Below are 18,494 nucleotides of genomic sequence, written 5' to 3'. Positions count from 1 at the left end.
GGTATATAACAGAACTTTAATAAAATTATCAAAACAAATCTACTATTATATCTAGCAAAGACGGCAGCAAAAACAGTTTGTAGTTGATAATAACGAAACATGTATCCCAAAGAATTGTGACGATGCTGATCTGTTGATGATCTTAGACCGAAGCCTCTTTGGTGCGTTTCATTAAGTTACAATTATTGTCCGTTAAATGTAATTTAATTTAATTTAATGTCAGATATGAGTATTAACTTTGGTTTAATGGAAGGAAGTTTTGAAAGTGCTTTATTTGCCTTTTTTCTGATAATCTATTTACATACATGTCTGATTTCCAGAAAAGTACTTTATCCATAAGTTAATGTAATTCATTTAATGTGGCAAATATCAAAAACAGTTGGAGAATGAATACGACATTTAACAATTGCTACTAGATCTGGACGCTGCCAAAGGATATTTCGTTTTAGTCTGAAAGTTAAGAAGAAGACAAACAAAAGCATTCCCTGAATAGAATATTAACCAAGGAAAATTAAAAAAAATCTTTGAAAAACATATTCGAAAAGGTGTAAGAAACTTATTATCTTCCTAACTCAAAGATCATAGCCTTGAACCATATTTAGGACGACAGATAAATCCAACACAACTCTAATCATTTGACCGACGTATGGGGTGGTCAACTGATCAGAATCAGTCAACAGTCAATGATCTGTTGCCCTGGTCAACAAAACGTGTGACCTCCGTGACTCTTGGAGGATCCATGACAGGGGAGTTTGACCGATCATTTGTATTTTTGCATTTTCTCGTGGACCGTCCGGACCCGCTGTTTGAAAGTCCGTCACTAAATAAAACAATGTACAATATTTGGTTTTTCTTAAAACGTCGCATTCATAGGGTTCAATTCAAAACATTCCTTTGTAGTTTGAAATAAAACATATGTGTGATGTTATAAAGGAATCCATAAGAATAAATTGTGGATTATTTCTGAAGTAATTTCTAAAGATTATTTTTTTAGTGACTGATGTACCCCAATTTTTTACACTTTTACCTATCGTGTCGGTTTGTTTTGCTCTCACATTGTTGTCAATATAATGAAATTCTATGCAAATTTCATGGAAGTGAGAGGTTTACCTATCTATAAAGTCAGGTTTAATACAATATTTTATACATAAGAAAATGCCTGTACCAAGTTAGAAATATGACAGTTGTTTTTCAATTATTTGATATGTTTGAGCTTTTGATTTTGCCATTTGATAAAGGACTATCCGTTTTAAATGTTCCTAAGAGTTTGGTATTTTTGTTTTTCAACTTTATCTTAATGGATTTGGAGTATCACATGGTTATACATCAGACCTTTTTCAAAATAGAATATAGGCTGTAAATTTAATATGCATTTTACTTTATCTTTCTTTCAGCTTATAGCCATTAAAATGTATCAAGTTGAAACATTTTCCCTTAGGTTTACGCATTTTTTTGGATAATTTTTTGGATTTTTTAAATTGTGCACATCATTGCATTTGACACATCATTTAAACATAACTTGTTTATCAATCTTTGTCACATCTGTTTGTATATCTTAGTTGTCGAATTAGTTGTCAAACACTAGCATTGATATCTTTGAAGTTGTAAGTTGTCGAATAATCTATTAAACTTTAGCTATGAGGTCTTTTCTAGTAGTTTTGCTTTTAGTTATTTTGTTATCAGGCATACAATCCATACCTGACCAGAAGAAGCAAGGTGACTGTATTTAGAAGCGTTAGTATATTGATTGATTGGCTGCATGTTGCTTGCATAAATTCAAGTGGAAACTGTTGTATTCAGAAATAAAGATAGAAATCTTTAACAAAACTTGTAACTTAACAAAATAACTTGACAACTAGTTCAGCCCTTTTCAACTGATTTTTAAAGTTTGTTCCTACATGTATGTTCTGATGTAGCCACACTTTCCCAGGTTAGGGGAGAGTCGAGCCCTCACAATCATATTTAAATCCGCCACATTCTTTATGTGCCTGTCCCGTTGTTCATTTGTTGTCGTACGTTCATGTCGGTCATTCTTGGTTTTCGTAAATTGTTTTGTTATAAATTAGGCCGTTAGTTTTCTCAATTAAATTGTTACATATTTTTCATGTCGAGGCTTTTGATAACCGACTATACTGTATGGGATTTTTTCATTGTTGAAGGTCGTGGTTACCTATAATTGCTAACATCCACTTCATTTCAACTTTGGTTGATAGTTGTCTCATTGGCAATATACAACAAACATACTGTTAAAAATATATGTCAATATCAAATCACCTAATGATGACGTAAGGTATGTAATTATGAAGTGAATGATGTTTGTTTTCTTTGTCACTAAGCACCACTACCCAAAATAAAATAAGCACTTTATCAATTTGTTGTGTTTGGTATTGAAACAAAGACTGCCGCGCCTACTGTGTGGCAGCGCAGTTTGCTTAATCATTAGTTCTCTGTATAAATTATAAATGTTCTGTAGACCTATGTTTGTATGATGGTTTTATCAGTTTTCTTCAACTGATTGACATTCGTGGCCCTTTTGAAATTTATCTCGTTTTAACCCATACATTTGTGATTTTAATATCAAATTACTCATGGATGTTGTTTTAAATCATCTAAGAGGACAACCATTTGATATTCTTGAGGGGGAAGCCATGAGGATTTTTTGCGGGTTTACTATTCGTTTTCATCTGTTCCTTCTTGTATTTCAGACACCATATTCGAGACACAGACCATCATGTATACCTGTTACAAAGAAGATTATTGAAACTGACAAAGCTCCTATATTAGATTTACCTTTCAGGTATTGTTATACGAACACTTGGGGAAGTAGGGTTAATGGTATTTTAGAGTCAAGGGAGACTCAATTATTCAGAGGTAAATGTGAAACTGAAATGCCCTACCACATGTACCATGCTTTGTCACTTTAAAAGTGTAATAGTGTAAGGCAAGCTTACAAAATCAACAAATCTTTACTGACACTTCTCTTTGGGGAACAGGGTTCAGGGGAGAATACTCTCGTACATTGGTTGCTGGGAGCGTACATGTATGCATGTAAATAAAGGTGCTGCCGAAATTCCAAATCCACTTTACAGTGTGATTGTTGATATGTTTTCGACCTGTATGTGCATTAAAATGTTTGCCAGTGGATGCAAGTAACAATTGATTAGTCAATTATTTATTGATTCATATGTTTAATAATTTTTTCTTTGTAAATTTTAAGTATTTTTTTTATAATTGCACATGTTTAAGTTGTTTATGTTCTGTGTCGAACTGATGGGCATCTTATTTTCGCGTTTGTTTACCGTTTCGTTTATCACGGGGTTTCCCTTCGAGTTTGCGCTGTGTAGTGATACCGCATATATAACGAGAAATGTCATATTTTAAGGCACACAATATAGAACATCTGTCGGAGAAGTACAAGAAGACACTAATTACAATTATAACAGTATATTTTTTGAAGATTTGAATAAATTATAGAATATTCCAAAAGTTCGTCTTCATTTGTTTATTCTTAATTTTTGTCGGCCATTTTTATTTATTCTCCTATATTGTTTGACCAAGTGTTTTTTTCTACTAATAAAAAGTGGATCACTTGCACTAATTTTGATACACATACATGCGCAGCATTCTGCCGTTTCTTTAACCCAAAGAGGTGGAAGTTTGAATAAGATAAATTTATTATTTAAGTTTTCTAAAGTATTTTCAACATCATGTCAAAAAGCAGCAAAACAAATATACGTCATGTGTACGTTATCAAATTTTACCAGTCCGTCCTGGCAGAGTATTTGTAATCAACAGTTGTAATTAATTTACAATGACCCTGTAATGTTTGTCCCCTTAAAAAAAAATATCAATGATTATCTATCTAAACTAAAAATATACTTTTGTAATTTTGTAATTTTGTTATTTTCCTCTGATGACTTATTCTGATGTTTTAATTTTTTAGTCAAGCTGTGTTGGCTGGAAATACTCTATACCTGGCTGGACAAATAGGAAGAGATCCTGTTACACTTCAACTGGTTCCTGGCGGTATAATTCCGGAAACGATACAGGTGAGCACAAAACGTAAATAGGATACGTGTTCCATACAACAACTGCTTGATCGCTTATCGACTTGGTTTCCAGTTGTATTATTACTGAAAACGAAAAACGGAAAAGAAATTGACGAACTTACATACAAAAAAAAAGAACTGTATCCGCTTTCCATCCGTCTAGTAGCTTATATTTCAATACCGGTTATAATTTATGTGATTGGTACAAATGTACGCTTTGTTTACAAATGAAATGATACCCATACCTATAGCACATGTTTGTAGATATATTTTTAATCATCTATTAACCTCGTGATCGAAAGGCCGAAAATTAAAAAAAAACATTCTTAAACAACCAAACCAAGCATAGCCAAATTAGAACAACCTGAACCGTCTAATGTAGCATTGATTTAAGGATTTGCAGTCTTAGTTTAAGCACAATGACATATTACGTTTGTGAACTGGTTATTTGTAAACAACCCGTATTAGTTATATTGCACCAACATATTATATCATTTTATTTGAAAATTGCATGTTGTTTTTATCGACGTACTATGCAAGGGATGGAGCCTTAAACTTTCATGTTTCAGGCTGTAAGAACAACATTCTTTATCTGTTAGAATAAATATCAATTTACTTGAGAACTAAGGAAATATTAATTTGCCTTGTGATTTAACTGATCGAAAAAAATTCCCACCATTTCAAGACAAATCATGAATGATTCATTGATCAAAAGAAAGTACAACATACATTTACCAAGGAATCTTTCTTTGTGATAATTTGCTATATTTTTTATAAATCAGAGTACATTTAATATTATAACATGAACAAATCGACCTTTCACTATATATCAAATTGCCAAACGGAAGCTGAAATTGTACCACGTGACCTGAAATTTTTTGCCAACGGCACCTAGACTATCTTCCTGCCTCCTAGAGCACGAAGTAAAAATACAAATGCATTTTTATTTTATCTTATCTTACACTGACATGTCCTTAGCATTTTCAAAACCGGCGTACAGTTGCATACTTTTCATTCCATAGATATTCAGGAATATTGGTGCAGTATTAGAGGCTGCTGGTGGTAATTTCAAGGATGGTAGGTTCATTCGTTTTAATAATAAATATTATATAATAATAATAATAAAAATAATAATAATAAAAATAATAATAATTATAATAAAAATAATGATAATGATAATAATATAATAAAAAAAAATGATATTATGTTGTAAAGCGCTTAGGGTAATTTTCAAATAATATAATGTGGTGTTAAAACTACTTAATAATAATAATAATAATAATAATAATAATAATAATAATAATAATAATAATAATAATAATAATAATAATAATAATAATAATAATAATAATAATAATAATAATAATAATAATGATAATAATATAATATTTTTTTTTAATACTAATGATAATAATATAATTTTTTTTTTTAATACTAATGATAATAATAATATTAATACTAATGATGATAAAATAATAATTACTAAAATAAGGATAATAATAATAATAGTATGCACAATAATAATAATCATAATAATAATTATAATAATAATTATATTAATAGTAATAATAATAAAAATAATAATATATTTTATAGAAACTGTCAGGCCATAAACAAAATCAATTATACACAGTGATTCCTATACGTACTTTACATTATATAAATTATAATATGTTATGGAGCACAACCGCGGGTCCGTGACTGAATAAATTAAAGTACCTACGATGTATTGTTAGCCTCTTTTTTTGTATTCGTCTTGTCATTTGATAAAGTCATGCTGATTTTAAGGTACACAGTTTTCTCTGCTTTTAAAATCTTTCTGTTTGAACTCGTCGACCCGGAACTTGTTAATTATTGGTAATATCGATTATGTGGAAAACAAAAGGGCCTGTAATGGTGTAATGTTAATCAACACCATTGTCCTGTATAAGTTATATGTAAAAGTTGAATTTTTGCATTTGTCGTTTCTACGTCATGCCGGCTTACAAGTTGAAAAGTACCTACGCCTTATTTGTAGCCTGATTTTTTAGTATTTATATTATTATCTGATAAAATCATCAATGATCATACTGATTATAAGGTGTACAGTTTTCTCTGCTTTCAAAATCTTTCTGTTTTACCCCACCCTGAATTTTTTACTACAACCGGAAACTACTATTGATATGGTATTGGATGCGACCCGGAACTTGCTAATTTTTGGTAATATTAATTATGTAAAAAACAAAAGGGCCTGGAATGGTGTTGTTTTTAATCGACACCATTGTCCTATATTAGTTATATATAAAGTTGATTTCTTTGATTCGTCGTGTTTACGCCATGTCTACTAACAAATTGGAGCTCATTATTTTAGTAGTATAAATTGATTAATTATTTGGAAAGGTTTATAGATTGTTGATTGCTCCTTGCGTAACACCGAGGCGCAAACAGTTCATGCATATTAAGGACGATGACAAATTAGACTAATACAAAAGGCAGGTACTGAATGGTAGGTCACTGGACGGGGACTTAAGATTGCCACTGATAGGGAATGTTGGATAGGGACATGAAAAAAACACCTACGAATCCCTTTCACCTGAGAGTTGCAATTATTAAAAAACGGACTGAGACCATGGCATTCACTGTGGATGGTGCATTGAATTTACCGTCAACAGTCTGACAGGACCCATTCGGGATCGGAGTAAATACGTCAGATAAAAGATGTTGCGAATGTTCTATGTATGTGTTCCGGTGTGCAACACGTGCAAGTAACTGTTTTTTTCTGCAAAATGTAGGGAACAGAAATATGAATATAATATATTTGAAGGCACCTAATGAATCATTGATATATTTATGTAAGTAACTATACGATTCTTTTTTTTTTAAATACCAGGATATTATCATCGATACTGATTTACTCTGATTGTACATCATGTACATTAAATTATTGTAATGTATTGGTTTATGAATTTCATTCGTTTATGAATGAGAAATATTATTTTCTTGTTGAAACAAAATAACAGTACAACGATTATATACATAAATAAGAACCGCATTATGTTTGTTTGATTTCAGTTGTAAAAGTAACAGCTTTTCTGAGAAAATTAAGCGACCTTACAGCATTTAATACAGTCTATACGAAATGTAAGTGTAAAAGTTAAATATGCATTAGGGTTAGATAAGAGTCAATTGCTAACCCGTCATTGCGAAAAGTATATTCACTTGATATTACTTATATCTGTATTTTATAGGAGTAACACGACAGATGTCACATGTAGAGCAGGATTTGCTTACCTTTCCGGAGCACCTTATATCACCCAAGTTTTTGATAGGATTCATGTTGCTCAGTATTTCAATATTCTATGTTGTGGTGTGTTTTGTGTACAGTTGTTTGTCTGTTGATATTTTCTTTTTTAGCCATGGCGTAGTCTGTTTATTTTCGACTTATGAGTTTGAATGTCCCTTTAGTATCTTTCGCCCCACTTTCATTTGGCTATTTATTTTAGGTTTTTTTTGACATACAGCTCTTCAACGGTTTCGGTACTTATACTTCTTCGGATTTCAAATGTTTGGCTTTGAGCGTTCCTGATGAAGGTAAATCCAGAAAAAGCGCTTCGGACGCAAGAAATTAATAACGTGTTGTTTTCAATATTTTACATCACTGGGTCGATACCTCTGCTGGTGGACTATCAGTCCCCGAGGGTATCATCAGCTCGGTAGTCAGTATTTCGGTACTGACATGATTTAACAAACTTTACTAAAATTGTCCGTTTATAAATTTATAAATTATTAAGAAACTAAGTTTTCAACTCCCTCAGGCAAAGTTGGCTTTAGATGAATTTGGCTATTTATTTTAGGTATTTTTTGACAAACAGCTCTTCAACGGTTTCGGTACTTATACATCTTCGGATTTCAAATGTTTGGCTTTGAGCGTTTGAGCAAGAAATTAATAACGTGTTGTTTTCAATATTTCATACCATGAACAAGATGTTACTCATTTACTAACTCGAATAATTCAAATTAAAGATCACCTGAGCAGTGCCCTGTATTCATTATCGTTTCGTGTCAATTAAGAGATCGAAGTGAACGGAAGCAACAACTGGATTATTTAGGTCCATTATGTAACTTAGAATATGCCAACCAAGAGGAAGTAATCGGATGGAATCAATCCAAACGATGATGACAGTTGGCGACGACAAGATACATTATAAGTATGCACCACCATAAGTACTGTCCTATTGTAAGCAGTGTTGAAATTTAAGCTTGTTCAATCATATACCGATCACATTTCGATCTTTAATAAAAAGATTATAATTTGTTGATTCTGGATCGCTATTGTGTTCCAACTCCGGATTAATCAATCGCACCAAGACTCCGTTATCCATTCATTCATACACCCTGATGTTCCAACTCATTATTAAGCTGACACTCAAAAATCCGAAATACCACCAGTTCTTCAGCCAGGTTTTCACCGGGATCAATTTTCTTTTTTTGCCTCTTTCTACCTAACTATATATGTTTCGCCTTTATTATTTGTCTTTTTTTGGTGGAAAAATAGGGACCAGTAAAAAAATATTGATAGTTTACAAACAGTATAAAAAGAATGATTGAGTAGCACAACCCATACAAGATCGTTTCTTCCATAACCACTCCTAACCCAATCGTGACCCACCATTCCCGACAACGCCCCCTACCCCTCCCACCCCCACCAAACAAAAACAAAAATGATTAGGTCTATAGAGAAAAATTATGAATCAATTTATCAGAGACTAACTATGATGTGCCATCAACTACCGGAATACAGGAACAATTCTCTTAAAGAATAAGAAACATTTCGATATAAAAAAAGACAATCACTGATTTTAAAGAAAGGAGCGTGGAATGAGACGGGATTTAAATTATCATAGTCATTTGAACACAAACGCTCCTCTTTTGATAAGGGTCTTGCCGGGTCTCCTTCTTTTCTGTGTTCTTTATTTTTTTAGGTCAATATTCTCATTTTTGTTTGGCTTTTTTTCTCCATTCTGTATCTTTTTCGCTTTTATTCTCTCTTCTTTAAATCCCACCTATATCCTCATCTATATGGCGAGACGGTTCAATGTCATACTATGAGTTAAATTTATTTAATGGCATATCTATAGAGTATTACTCATGAAGAAATATTATGATGATGTATCATTTTCAGTCTTTCCAAATGATTTTCCGGCTAGAGTAGCTGTTCAGGTAGTAGCCGTACCTCTCGTAAGTAATTGATTGTTTTTTTAAAAATTTTTGAGGTATTGTTAAAGTAGTTGATCGGCGGATTTCCAACTTATTAACACAATTGTGCTCCTCGTGTCCACTATGTTTGATAGTTTGAATAAGCTTGAGATACCCCTTCACTGCATATCTAAGTTCATCACAAGTTCTGTATTGTTCTTTTTTTTTATATATATTAGCAATGATCTTGATAGCGTGTTCTTTTTTCATTTCATAACACATGATGTGTCATGATGAACTGCAATGCAGTATTATAAAATCAATGAATACTGGCCAATTATGTCCGAATCTAACTTTTAATGTATCGATGATGTTCACTGTACATTTATTTATACTAGATATAGGAAGATGTGGTGTGAGTGCCAATGATACAACTCTCCATCCAAATAACAATTTAAAAATTAAACCATTATAGGTTAAAGTACGGCATTCAAAACGGAGCCTTGGCTCACACCGAACAACAAGCTATAAAGGGCCCCAAAATTACTAGTGTAAAACCATTCAAACGGGAAAACAAACGGTCTTATAAATAAATCGATGTCGATTGAAACATGAGTCTAGGTAAACACAGATAGCTGAATATTACTTATTTATACGATCATATTCATTATTTATAAATACCCGTACCAAGTAAAAGAGAAAGGGGGGGGGCAGGAGGGGTTCTGATCCCAAAATCTCGAACTTAATTTGCCAAAATCCCGAATTCCCGATCTTAAAACACTGAAATCCCGGATCCCGACAAAAGATTAATCCCGAAATGATGAAGAATGCCTCTTAACTCAGATTAACAGATCAATCATACTTTTTTCAGTCAGATTATATATAAAAAAGAAGATGTGGTATGATTGCCAATGAGACAACTATCCACAAAAGACCAAAATGACACAAACATTAACAATTATAGGTCACCGTGCGGTCTATGCCTTATATGTCATTTTATTAACGTTTGCTATAAACATGTAAGTACGCAAGGCATGGTGACGCTTTTGGAGAAAGTTGATGACCTTTGTAACATGTGTGTAATGAAAGAGGTTTGTATGTTGAAGCCGTAACCGACAGTTTAAAAAATATATTTAATAAATACCATCAGTTTTTGTTTTGATTTGTGCTTAGCTGATTCTAATCTGTTAATTGTTTGATTTCGTTGTGGTTTAAGGCCGTCTTTCGACAGTAAAACTGAAATCATTGTCAATTCAGAACGGAGTCTAACACGGTCCGCTTTTTAAAAGGCGATCATATTCTAACTTACAACTGCAGTGCTTACTTACAGCAATAGTTATATAGTCAGTGATGAGTACAGTTATCATTACGAAAATGACTGCAGCAGTACGCATTATATGCACTCCATTTAAATAATAATGCATACTTTGCTCAAGACCTTGATCGGAATTCAAGTATGTGAAGATGTTTATGCTGTCCTAAAACGTTAAATTTGACATGCATATTTTAAAAGTTATACGACTGACCCTATTACAAATTTGTATTTTAGTGTTTTCTATTGTACGAAAGTGAAATGTATCATATCAGGGTTGTTTTTCTTTTCTTTTTTACCATGTTTACATTGAAATAAATTCAAGAAAAAATGTTGGTAAATTTTATGAACAACAGATTATATGTCTATGATTTCCAGAAGACGTTTTGTTGAAGAATGTAACATTACAGAAATATTTCCTTCATAGACTTTGAATTTGTTTTAAAAACGTCAGTAGCAATCCTTCAATCGACAAGAAATCATGAGGTTTCGACCGGATCTAGATATGTTTCTATTAACCATGAAACTAAGTTCAGGAACTGAAGTATTGTTTGTTTGGTGTTTTTTTTGTTGGTGATGTGCATTTTCAGTATCGGAATCATCGTTGTCATTATCGTTATCTGATGAATCTGTGTCATATTCATCCTCCGTATCCTTTTGAACCGGATGTTCTGTTTGTCTTTCCATCGTTGGTTCGTGATGAATTTCTATTGGTGTGCCTGTCTGGTTCGACATCTTGTACATGTTAAGAGGCAGAGTACCATATTTGTATGCTGTCGTTTCCTGTCGAACGGTTCTTTGTCGTACACACTTTCCGTGTGTTTTTGCCCTTTCATATAGTTGATTTAGGTTATCACGACTTACAGTTATTTGGTCTGTTTCTCTAACGACAAAATTGATAAGATTCTTACGCTGTTTTCTGGAATAGGATAATATGAGGACACTTTCGTAAAATAGTCAGGCGGACCATTAAGTTAGCTTTGCTGGAAGGTTCTGCTTAACATGACTGACAGCATGAAGGTTTTCGACAACAGTTGTTAGACAAGACTGCATGTTAGATGTGTATGATGGATTTTTGAGAACTTTGTTTTCCAGAAGACGTTTTGTTGAATAATGTGACAGTGCAACTGACTCCATGGTTCTCAACGAAATTGTTCCCTCCGGTCCATTTTTTTGTTGTTGTTAGATTGGTGAGGTCTTTTACATTTTGTTCAGCATTTTCAAATAAATTGAGTGCGTCCTTAATACCTGTAATGTTTTCTATTGTCATATCTGTTGGTGATATTGTTCCTTTTGCATGAATACCAAAGGTAAAGTAAAGTTTATGTAAACTTTTTAGAAAGGGAATAGTTCCATTAATTGTCGTGACTAGTTTGACCGACCCAAATTGACCATCACACACACGGTTATTTGTAGCGTTCTCGCATGCAATACCCATGAGCTGTCCGAATGTGGAATGTGAAGCCGAACCAACTAAGCATTCCTTGATCCCTGTGCCAGCAATGACAATTGCATTTCCGGCTGTAAAGCGTTTGATCTTTCTTGCTTTTGTATCTGTAAAGACTCTTCCGTTTCTGAACTTAGTAAGACCATAAATTTCTTGACAATCATCTGTGTTGTTTTGCAATACATTAACTACATTTAACCCGTCAAAATTGAAGACCATTAATTCCCCGTTTCCATTTAAGCCTTTCCAAGAAGCATATAAATGGTTTTCAGAGCAGAATAGATCAAGAATTCGCGAACATTGGTTCGGATACGTACACAGATTAACAGCATATCCCTTGTAACCAACCCCATCCGCTTTAATGTTGATTTGATATACAAGTCTGTTTGCATCACTACTGCAAAACATCATGTCTTCAGCTGCCTTTGTTAAAATCCCCGGCTGGATGTCTTCATTCATATATAGTTCATTCTTGTGGGGTCTTGATTGTTCAACATTTTTCAGATGGTTTTCAATGCGATTGCGTAAATCAAATATTGTACCTTCTGTTGACAAGTTGAAGGTTTCAGTCGTACTCTTTAGTTGGACTTTTGACTTTAATGATTTTAATGATAAACCGACGGTTCGGGTTAATCCAAAAACTAATATATTTATACCATACTGGCATACAAAACATATACCAGCTAAAATTACTAAACTTCTACAGTGAGTGATTTCTGTTGTTTGAAGCTCTTGTATTTACACATGATTGTGAAATATAGCTTTCAAAATACTTGATGATTTATCTAGTGCGTTTATGTCACATAACACAATGTTACATAGGTTGTTGCACGCGATGGCAATTGGGTGTGGGTACATTCCTGGTTTGTTGTTCTCAGTAGGTCTGAAACGTTTAGGTATCATGTTATGGACAATCAAATCTACTGATCGCAGACTGTCGCGGACTGCCGTACTACTGATCTTTATAAAAGTGTCAACAGACATTCTGTCTTTGTTTCTTACACAATCGACTGTTTCCGTAGTCTTTGTCGAACATCTAAGCGTGTGGAGCATAGACAGATTTGCCCTCTCCTTATTGAAAAGCAGGTACCAATTTGAAAAACTACATTTGATTGATTTTCCAACATGGACGCAGTCAGGCAGTATCGAAAGAACAGACAATAATGGGTGAGCGGAACCATCCTCTATGTCTTTTTTCAAAGCCTCCAATGCAACTTTGTTCCAATATTTACAGTCAGATGTCAAGGCTAACACTGAGCACGTTATGCAAACCTTTTTATCTTCTACACATTTTCTGCAGGACCTCAGAGAAGGATGGATACTAGTTTTGCCGACTGTGATACAATGATCACATACTTTTGATTCACGTATACATGTTTCACAAATGGACTTGCATTAATGGTTATATTTGACAATATTGTCGACATACTCGACGCCTTCGAGGCAGTGTAGACATAATTGGCATGTGAGCATTGTGTTAATGAATAATTCTTTCATAAAGGTACCTGTTTTTCCTGCCTTTGTAAGGTAATCAATAGCTTCTGCTTACTTTGTTGCATAATGTAGTCAAATAGGAGACGGCAGCCTCTGTGACAATGCTCCCTCTCAGATCTTCTGGTTTCGGATCTGGATTTGCTTTTATGTATACTACATCATAATCCCGACTGCCTCCTATTACTCGTTTAGTTCTATCGTCGACCTCAAATCGACCATTAATAAGTTGTAGAAATGTACTCAGTAATTTACCAATTACTCCATTTGAGATTGTAAAGTCCCCTTTCACTAACTGTCTTACTGAACGACTTGGTCCTCCTAGGTTCATCTTGTAATTTGACAGGTCCTTTTGATAGGCAGACCCTTGTGAATGACACATGGGACCTCTAATGAAATTTGCTGTTTGTCTTCCCCAAAGAAATTCCACTGTATTGTGTCACATCACTGTCATATTCATGTCTAGGGTTGACTTATAGACAGGGTACAAAAAGTAGCATCGGAATCATTAGATCATGAGATTTAGTGGAACTAACTTCTTCATTGTGTTCAATTTCATGTTCTTTTAAAGTTTTTTTCCATTTAAATCTGAGTGCTCACTTTTTTTGCTACACTTTTTGATGAAACGTAAGCACAGTTAGAAGTCAGGCTATCCTGAATCTCTTTTAAAAACTTGTGTGTGCTTTTTGTATACATTTTTCCTGTATTAGTTTATGGGGTTCTGTTTTTCATTTTTTATTTATTAATATGCAGTTAGTCAAAATTGGTATTAGTGCTTGAACAGTTACTGTCTGTTTTCAAATGAATAGGGATGGAATCTGAAAGACGTATACCTCGTATATTAGGCCATAGTACGTCATGTTTGTTTCGTATTTTTTGTGTGATTTTGCCTGTTTGATAAATATTTTCGGCTTGTCTTTTTATATTTAATTTGGAAATCAGAGAGTTTCGTTTGAAACGCTTTTAATGTTCATGACTGTACATTTTGTATTTTATAGTTATTCATAATTTCTTATAAAACAATATTCTGAGGTGCTTACATAGTCAGAATGCATTCCTATTGTTCATTTATAGAAATTAAACATATCTTTAAATTCAAGCCAAACAATCTTTGGATCCTGTATCCATTAACCGAAATTTGTTTGATTTTTAACGCCATATTTATCTTGATTGCCTTTCTCATAGTGACCACCCTCAATTGGTGGATGAAGTATAACCTCCGGGGAATGACTGGCAATTGTTATCAATTAAGACTTAATTCGACAGATTTCTATTTAGAAGGTTCGAACTCACGGCCTTCGTGTAAACAGGCAAAATACAACTAGGTTCAGCTGTAATACCCCCCCCCCCTTAATCTGCTGACGGGATGATTCATCTTTATCTAACTTATTTCTTTCGCTGTCTCAATCATTATTTATTCATAATTTTTGTTTTGGAACATAGTTTAATTCTCATCAGTTACTTAAACATGATTGTTTTATTCATATATTTGTAAACTTATAATGATGATCAATATAACAATTATTATATATAAACAGTGATATACAATTTATTCCAAAAAGAGTGTCAATAAATATATGTGAGGGTGTCACATACTGTCCGACATTTCGGCTATGTACGAAAAAGTCACAACACAAAAGTACTGCAATGTTTACCCCGAAGACTCAATATGAACAAGTTCATGATCAATATCTGAATCATCTGAACTGGAGTGATGCTGTGTCTGTACGCTACTTTTTAACCAGGATGCCATCGCGTTTTTCAAATGATCTTTTTCTGTCGCCAATGATTTTTCTTTGCATATTGGTTTTCACAATCATCATAATGTTCTGTAATAGAAAAAAAACTTATAAAAGAAAAATTATAAAAAGAATGGACAGCTTATTTGCATCAATGAGATAATCACACACCATCAATGAAAGGTTTGGAACAAACATAAATATTCATACGAAATTACCCAAAAGTGTATATAAACTGTTGACACAGAGATATGTCTCACCTAAAAGTGTATATAAACTGTTGACACAGAGATATGTTTCACCCAAAAGTGTATATAAACTGTTGACACAGAGATATGTCTCACCAAAAAGTGTATATAAACTGTTGACACAGAGATATGTTTCACCCAAAAGTGTATATAAACTGTTGACACAGAGATATGTCTCACCCAAAAGTGTATATAAACTGTTGACACAGAGATATGTCTCACCCAAAAGTGTATATAAACTGTTGACACAGAGATATGTCTCACCTAAAAGTGTATATAAACTGTTGACAAAGAGATATGTCTCACCCAAAAGTGTATATAAACTGTTGACACAGAGATATTTCTCACCCAAAAGTGTATATAAACTGTTGACACAGAGATATTTCTCACCCAAAAGTGTATATGAACTGTTGACTGAGAGATATGTCTCACCTAAAAGTGTATATAAACTGTTGACACAGAGATATGTCTCACCCAAAAGTGTATATAAACTATTGACACAGAGATATGTCTCACCCAAAAGTGTTTATAAACTGTTGACACAGAGATATGTCTCACCCAAAAGTGTACATAAACTGTTGACACAGAGATATGTCTCACCCAAAAGTGAATATAAACTGTTGACACAGAGATATGTCTCACCCAAAAGTGTATATAAACTGTTGACACAGAGATATGTCTCACCTTTATGGACTTTTGATAGTTGAATGCAATTGTATAAATTGAAATTGCAACACTTAAACATATTAACTACGGAAATGTTCCTGGTCAATGAACCATGACTGAAGATGAGAGGCAAAACAGCCGTGTTGGAAATGATATATGCCAATGCTAATATAAATACATACCAGATATTATTGACGTAAAATTATTAGTTTCTCCTTGCACTAACCTAACAATAATCTTTAACAGTTAGGCCAATCAAAAAAATCCAAAGTCATTAAACGATGACTAAGTGGTTGTTGTAAAACAATCTCCCTGGAAATGAGATGTGCCTACGCTATGGAAAACTTTCAATATATCATGCCTGAAACAGTGCCAAATTGTCTCTATAGAAATGAGGTGTGCAAATACAACTGCGCACCAGATATCATTGACCTACAATAAGTGGTTCATTTTAAACTGGCCTAATCACAAACTTTAACAAATTGTTGACGTAGTCGCCGCCGACGCCATCAGGAACAACATTTTTTTGTCTTGCATTTTGACTCCGTCAAAGTGGGACAACAATAGCTAAGTCTTAATTATTTACAATATGTATTTGTGCCACGTAATTTGCAAATGTTGTAGTATTTTTATAATAAGTGTGTGTTCCATTCTATTTTGATCTCATAGTGTGTACTAGGTTTGATGTTGTTTTATTTTTATTGTATAGTACATATCCTTTCAATTTTAGGAAACCGTAATCAACTATTTATCTCATTTTGAAGATCATATATATATTTGTATCCATTCTGTCAATTTCTGACCAGATTATTTAAAGTAAAACCTTTGTCAAAATTCGCAACAGCTTCTCTCGGGTCTGCCATAACTGGGTTTGTGAAAAGCATTATTTGGATTTCAAATATCTGATAACAACGCAGTGAATTTGAAAACATGTATGTCATAATGAATGTTTTTATATATAACTTACTGCGCTTGAAATATGCCACTTTGACAGAATTTTCTCTGTCTCCTTCCACAAAATATGGTGTCATGCAGATTCAACATTTGACCGTTATTTCATTTATTGGCTCACTATTCTTGTATACACTTAACACTAGAAAAAATCAATATCAACATAACTTTCTGATTCAAAAACATAAACTGGATATGCAAGACTTCATAGATATGTACATGTAAATTAACTTAGTCCCAGGATGTTCTGTGTGAGAGCATGTATAAGACTTTCATTGGGTAGTTTAAATCGATTTTTTTAAGTTGAGTTAAAATCAAACTGCTATATATCCAACTAATTTTTTTCCTAGAAAGAAATTGGTTGAAGTTTTTTGAAATTTTTATATTTTTTCAAAGGATCAAAGTAAATATTTTGTCAACATTTTATATAAATTAAACGAGCCAAAATAATTTTAGTCAATGTGTTGGGTACCCCCTTAATGTCAGTCTTAAAATACAGGTCATATGTTTTTTAACATGTAATTTTCTTTACAATATTGTAGCATAGATAAATGGAAAAAAGGCATACACTATAAAATTGAGAATGGAAATGGGGAATGTGTCAAAGAGACAACAACCCGACCAAAATAAAAAACAACACTATGTATAGTTGTACCATGTGTCTGTATGTCGACCGGTTTAAGCATTATGCATTACATATCTGAAAATAAGTATCTCATTTAAGTTTTTGTCTGGTCTTTTAAATGTTTTTTTTTACATTGAATCTATTATTAAAACGATTTTTTATTTTTCAGGGCGGTCAAATAGAGGTTCAAACAATAGCTGTTATTGATAAGTGCTGATTGCGAGGCTGAGATGAGATAACGAGACGCAAATTACATAAAGAATGATGATGACGATCATAATCGAAAACATATTCAGAACTTGAACACAATAATGTGATATGACATTAACCTTTGTTTGCATAGCATAGTTCTGATTCCTTGTCCAATTTTAAACGTTTGGTCCATTTTTGTTTTATCAGCACTTTAAGTTTTGAACTTTCAAAATAGTTTTGCCTTGATTATCACTGAAAAGATAATATTTGTCGAAACGTGCATCCTGTGCAGTTATAGAGAGGTGATAGATACCAATGGTACATTCAAACTCATAAGTCGAAAAAATAAACCGACAACGCCATGGCAAAAAAGAAAAAGAAAATGACCAAAAGACACACATCAGTACTCAAACACAACATAGAAAAAACTAAAGACTGAGCAACACGAACCCTACCAACCAGGGGTTACAATTGGTACTCTTAATGTAATTCAACAAGACCAGTAACCTCCATGATCACTGGTTTAGAGAAGAAGATAAAAGTCCACAGAAGGACAGGGTATTCTACTCGCATCACTATTTTGACTCCGATCCTGTGGT

General features: G+C 33.1%; 1 protein-coding gene across 1 annotated transcript; it reads left to right on the top strand.

Annotated features, from left to right (window-relative positions):
- The first annotated feature begins 646 nt into the window (after positions 1–646).
- Positions 647–17,920, top strand: LOC134694182 (2-iminobutanoate/2-iminopropanoate deaminase-like). The gene is made up of 7 exons (XM_063555177.1): positions 647–766; positions 2,706–2,797; positions 3,944–4,049; positions 5,072–5,126; positions 7,101–7,169; positions 9,211–9,266; positions 17,873–17,920. The coding sequence occupies exons 1-7, from the start codon at positions 647–649 to the stop codon at positions 17,918–17,920; spliced, it is 546 nt and encodes a 181-aa protein (XP_063411247.1).
- The last annotated feature ends 574 nt before the right edge of the window (positions 17,921–18,494 follow it).

This window comes from Mytilus trossulus, chromosome 13 (assembly GCF_036588685.1).
Source record: "Mytilus trossulus isolate FHL-02 chromosome 13, PNRI_Mtr1.1.1.hap1, whole genome shotgun sequence".
Taxonomy (NCBI): Eukaryota; Metazoa; Mollusca; class Bivalvia; order Mytilida; family Mytilidae; genus Mytilus; species Mytilus trossulus.
Note: the sequence above shows the minus strand (reverse complement) of the source record. Positions and strands in the feature narration are given on the sequence as shown.

Bases quoted from the DNA above. Each gene is read 5' to 3' on its own strand.
- LOC134694182 (XM_063555177.1), top strand. From the start codon at position 647: ATGGGGTGGTCAACTGATCAGAATCAGTCAACAGTCAATGATCTGTTG. The intron at 2,798-3,943 runs GTATTGTTATAC...TTAATTTTTTAG, and splicing joins ATATTAGATTTACCTTTCAG to TCAAGCTGTGTTGGCTGGAA. The intron at 9,267-17,872 runs GTAAGTAATTGA...TTTATTTTTCAG, and splicing joins AGGTAGTAGCCGTACCTCTC to GGCGGTCAAATAGAGGTTCA.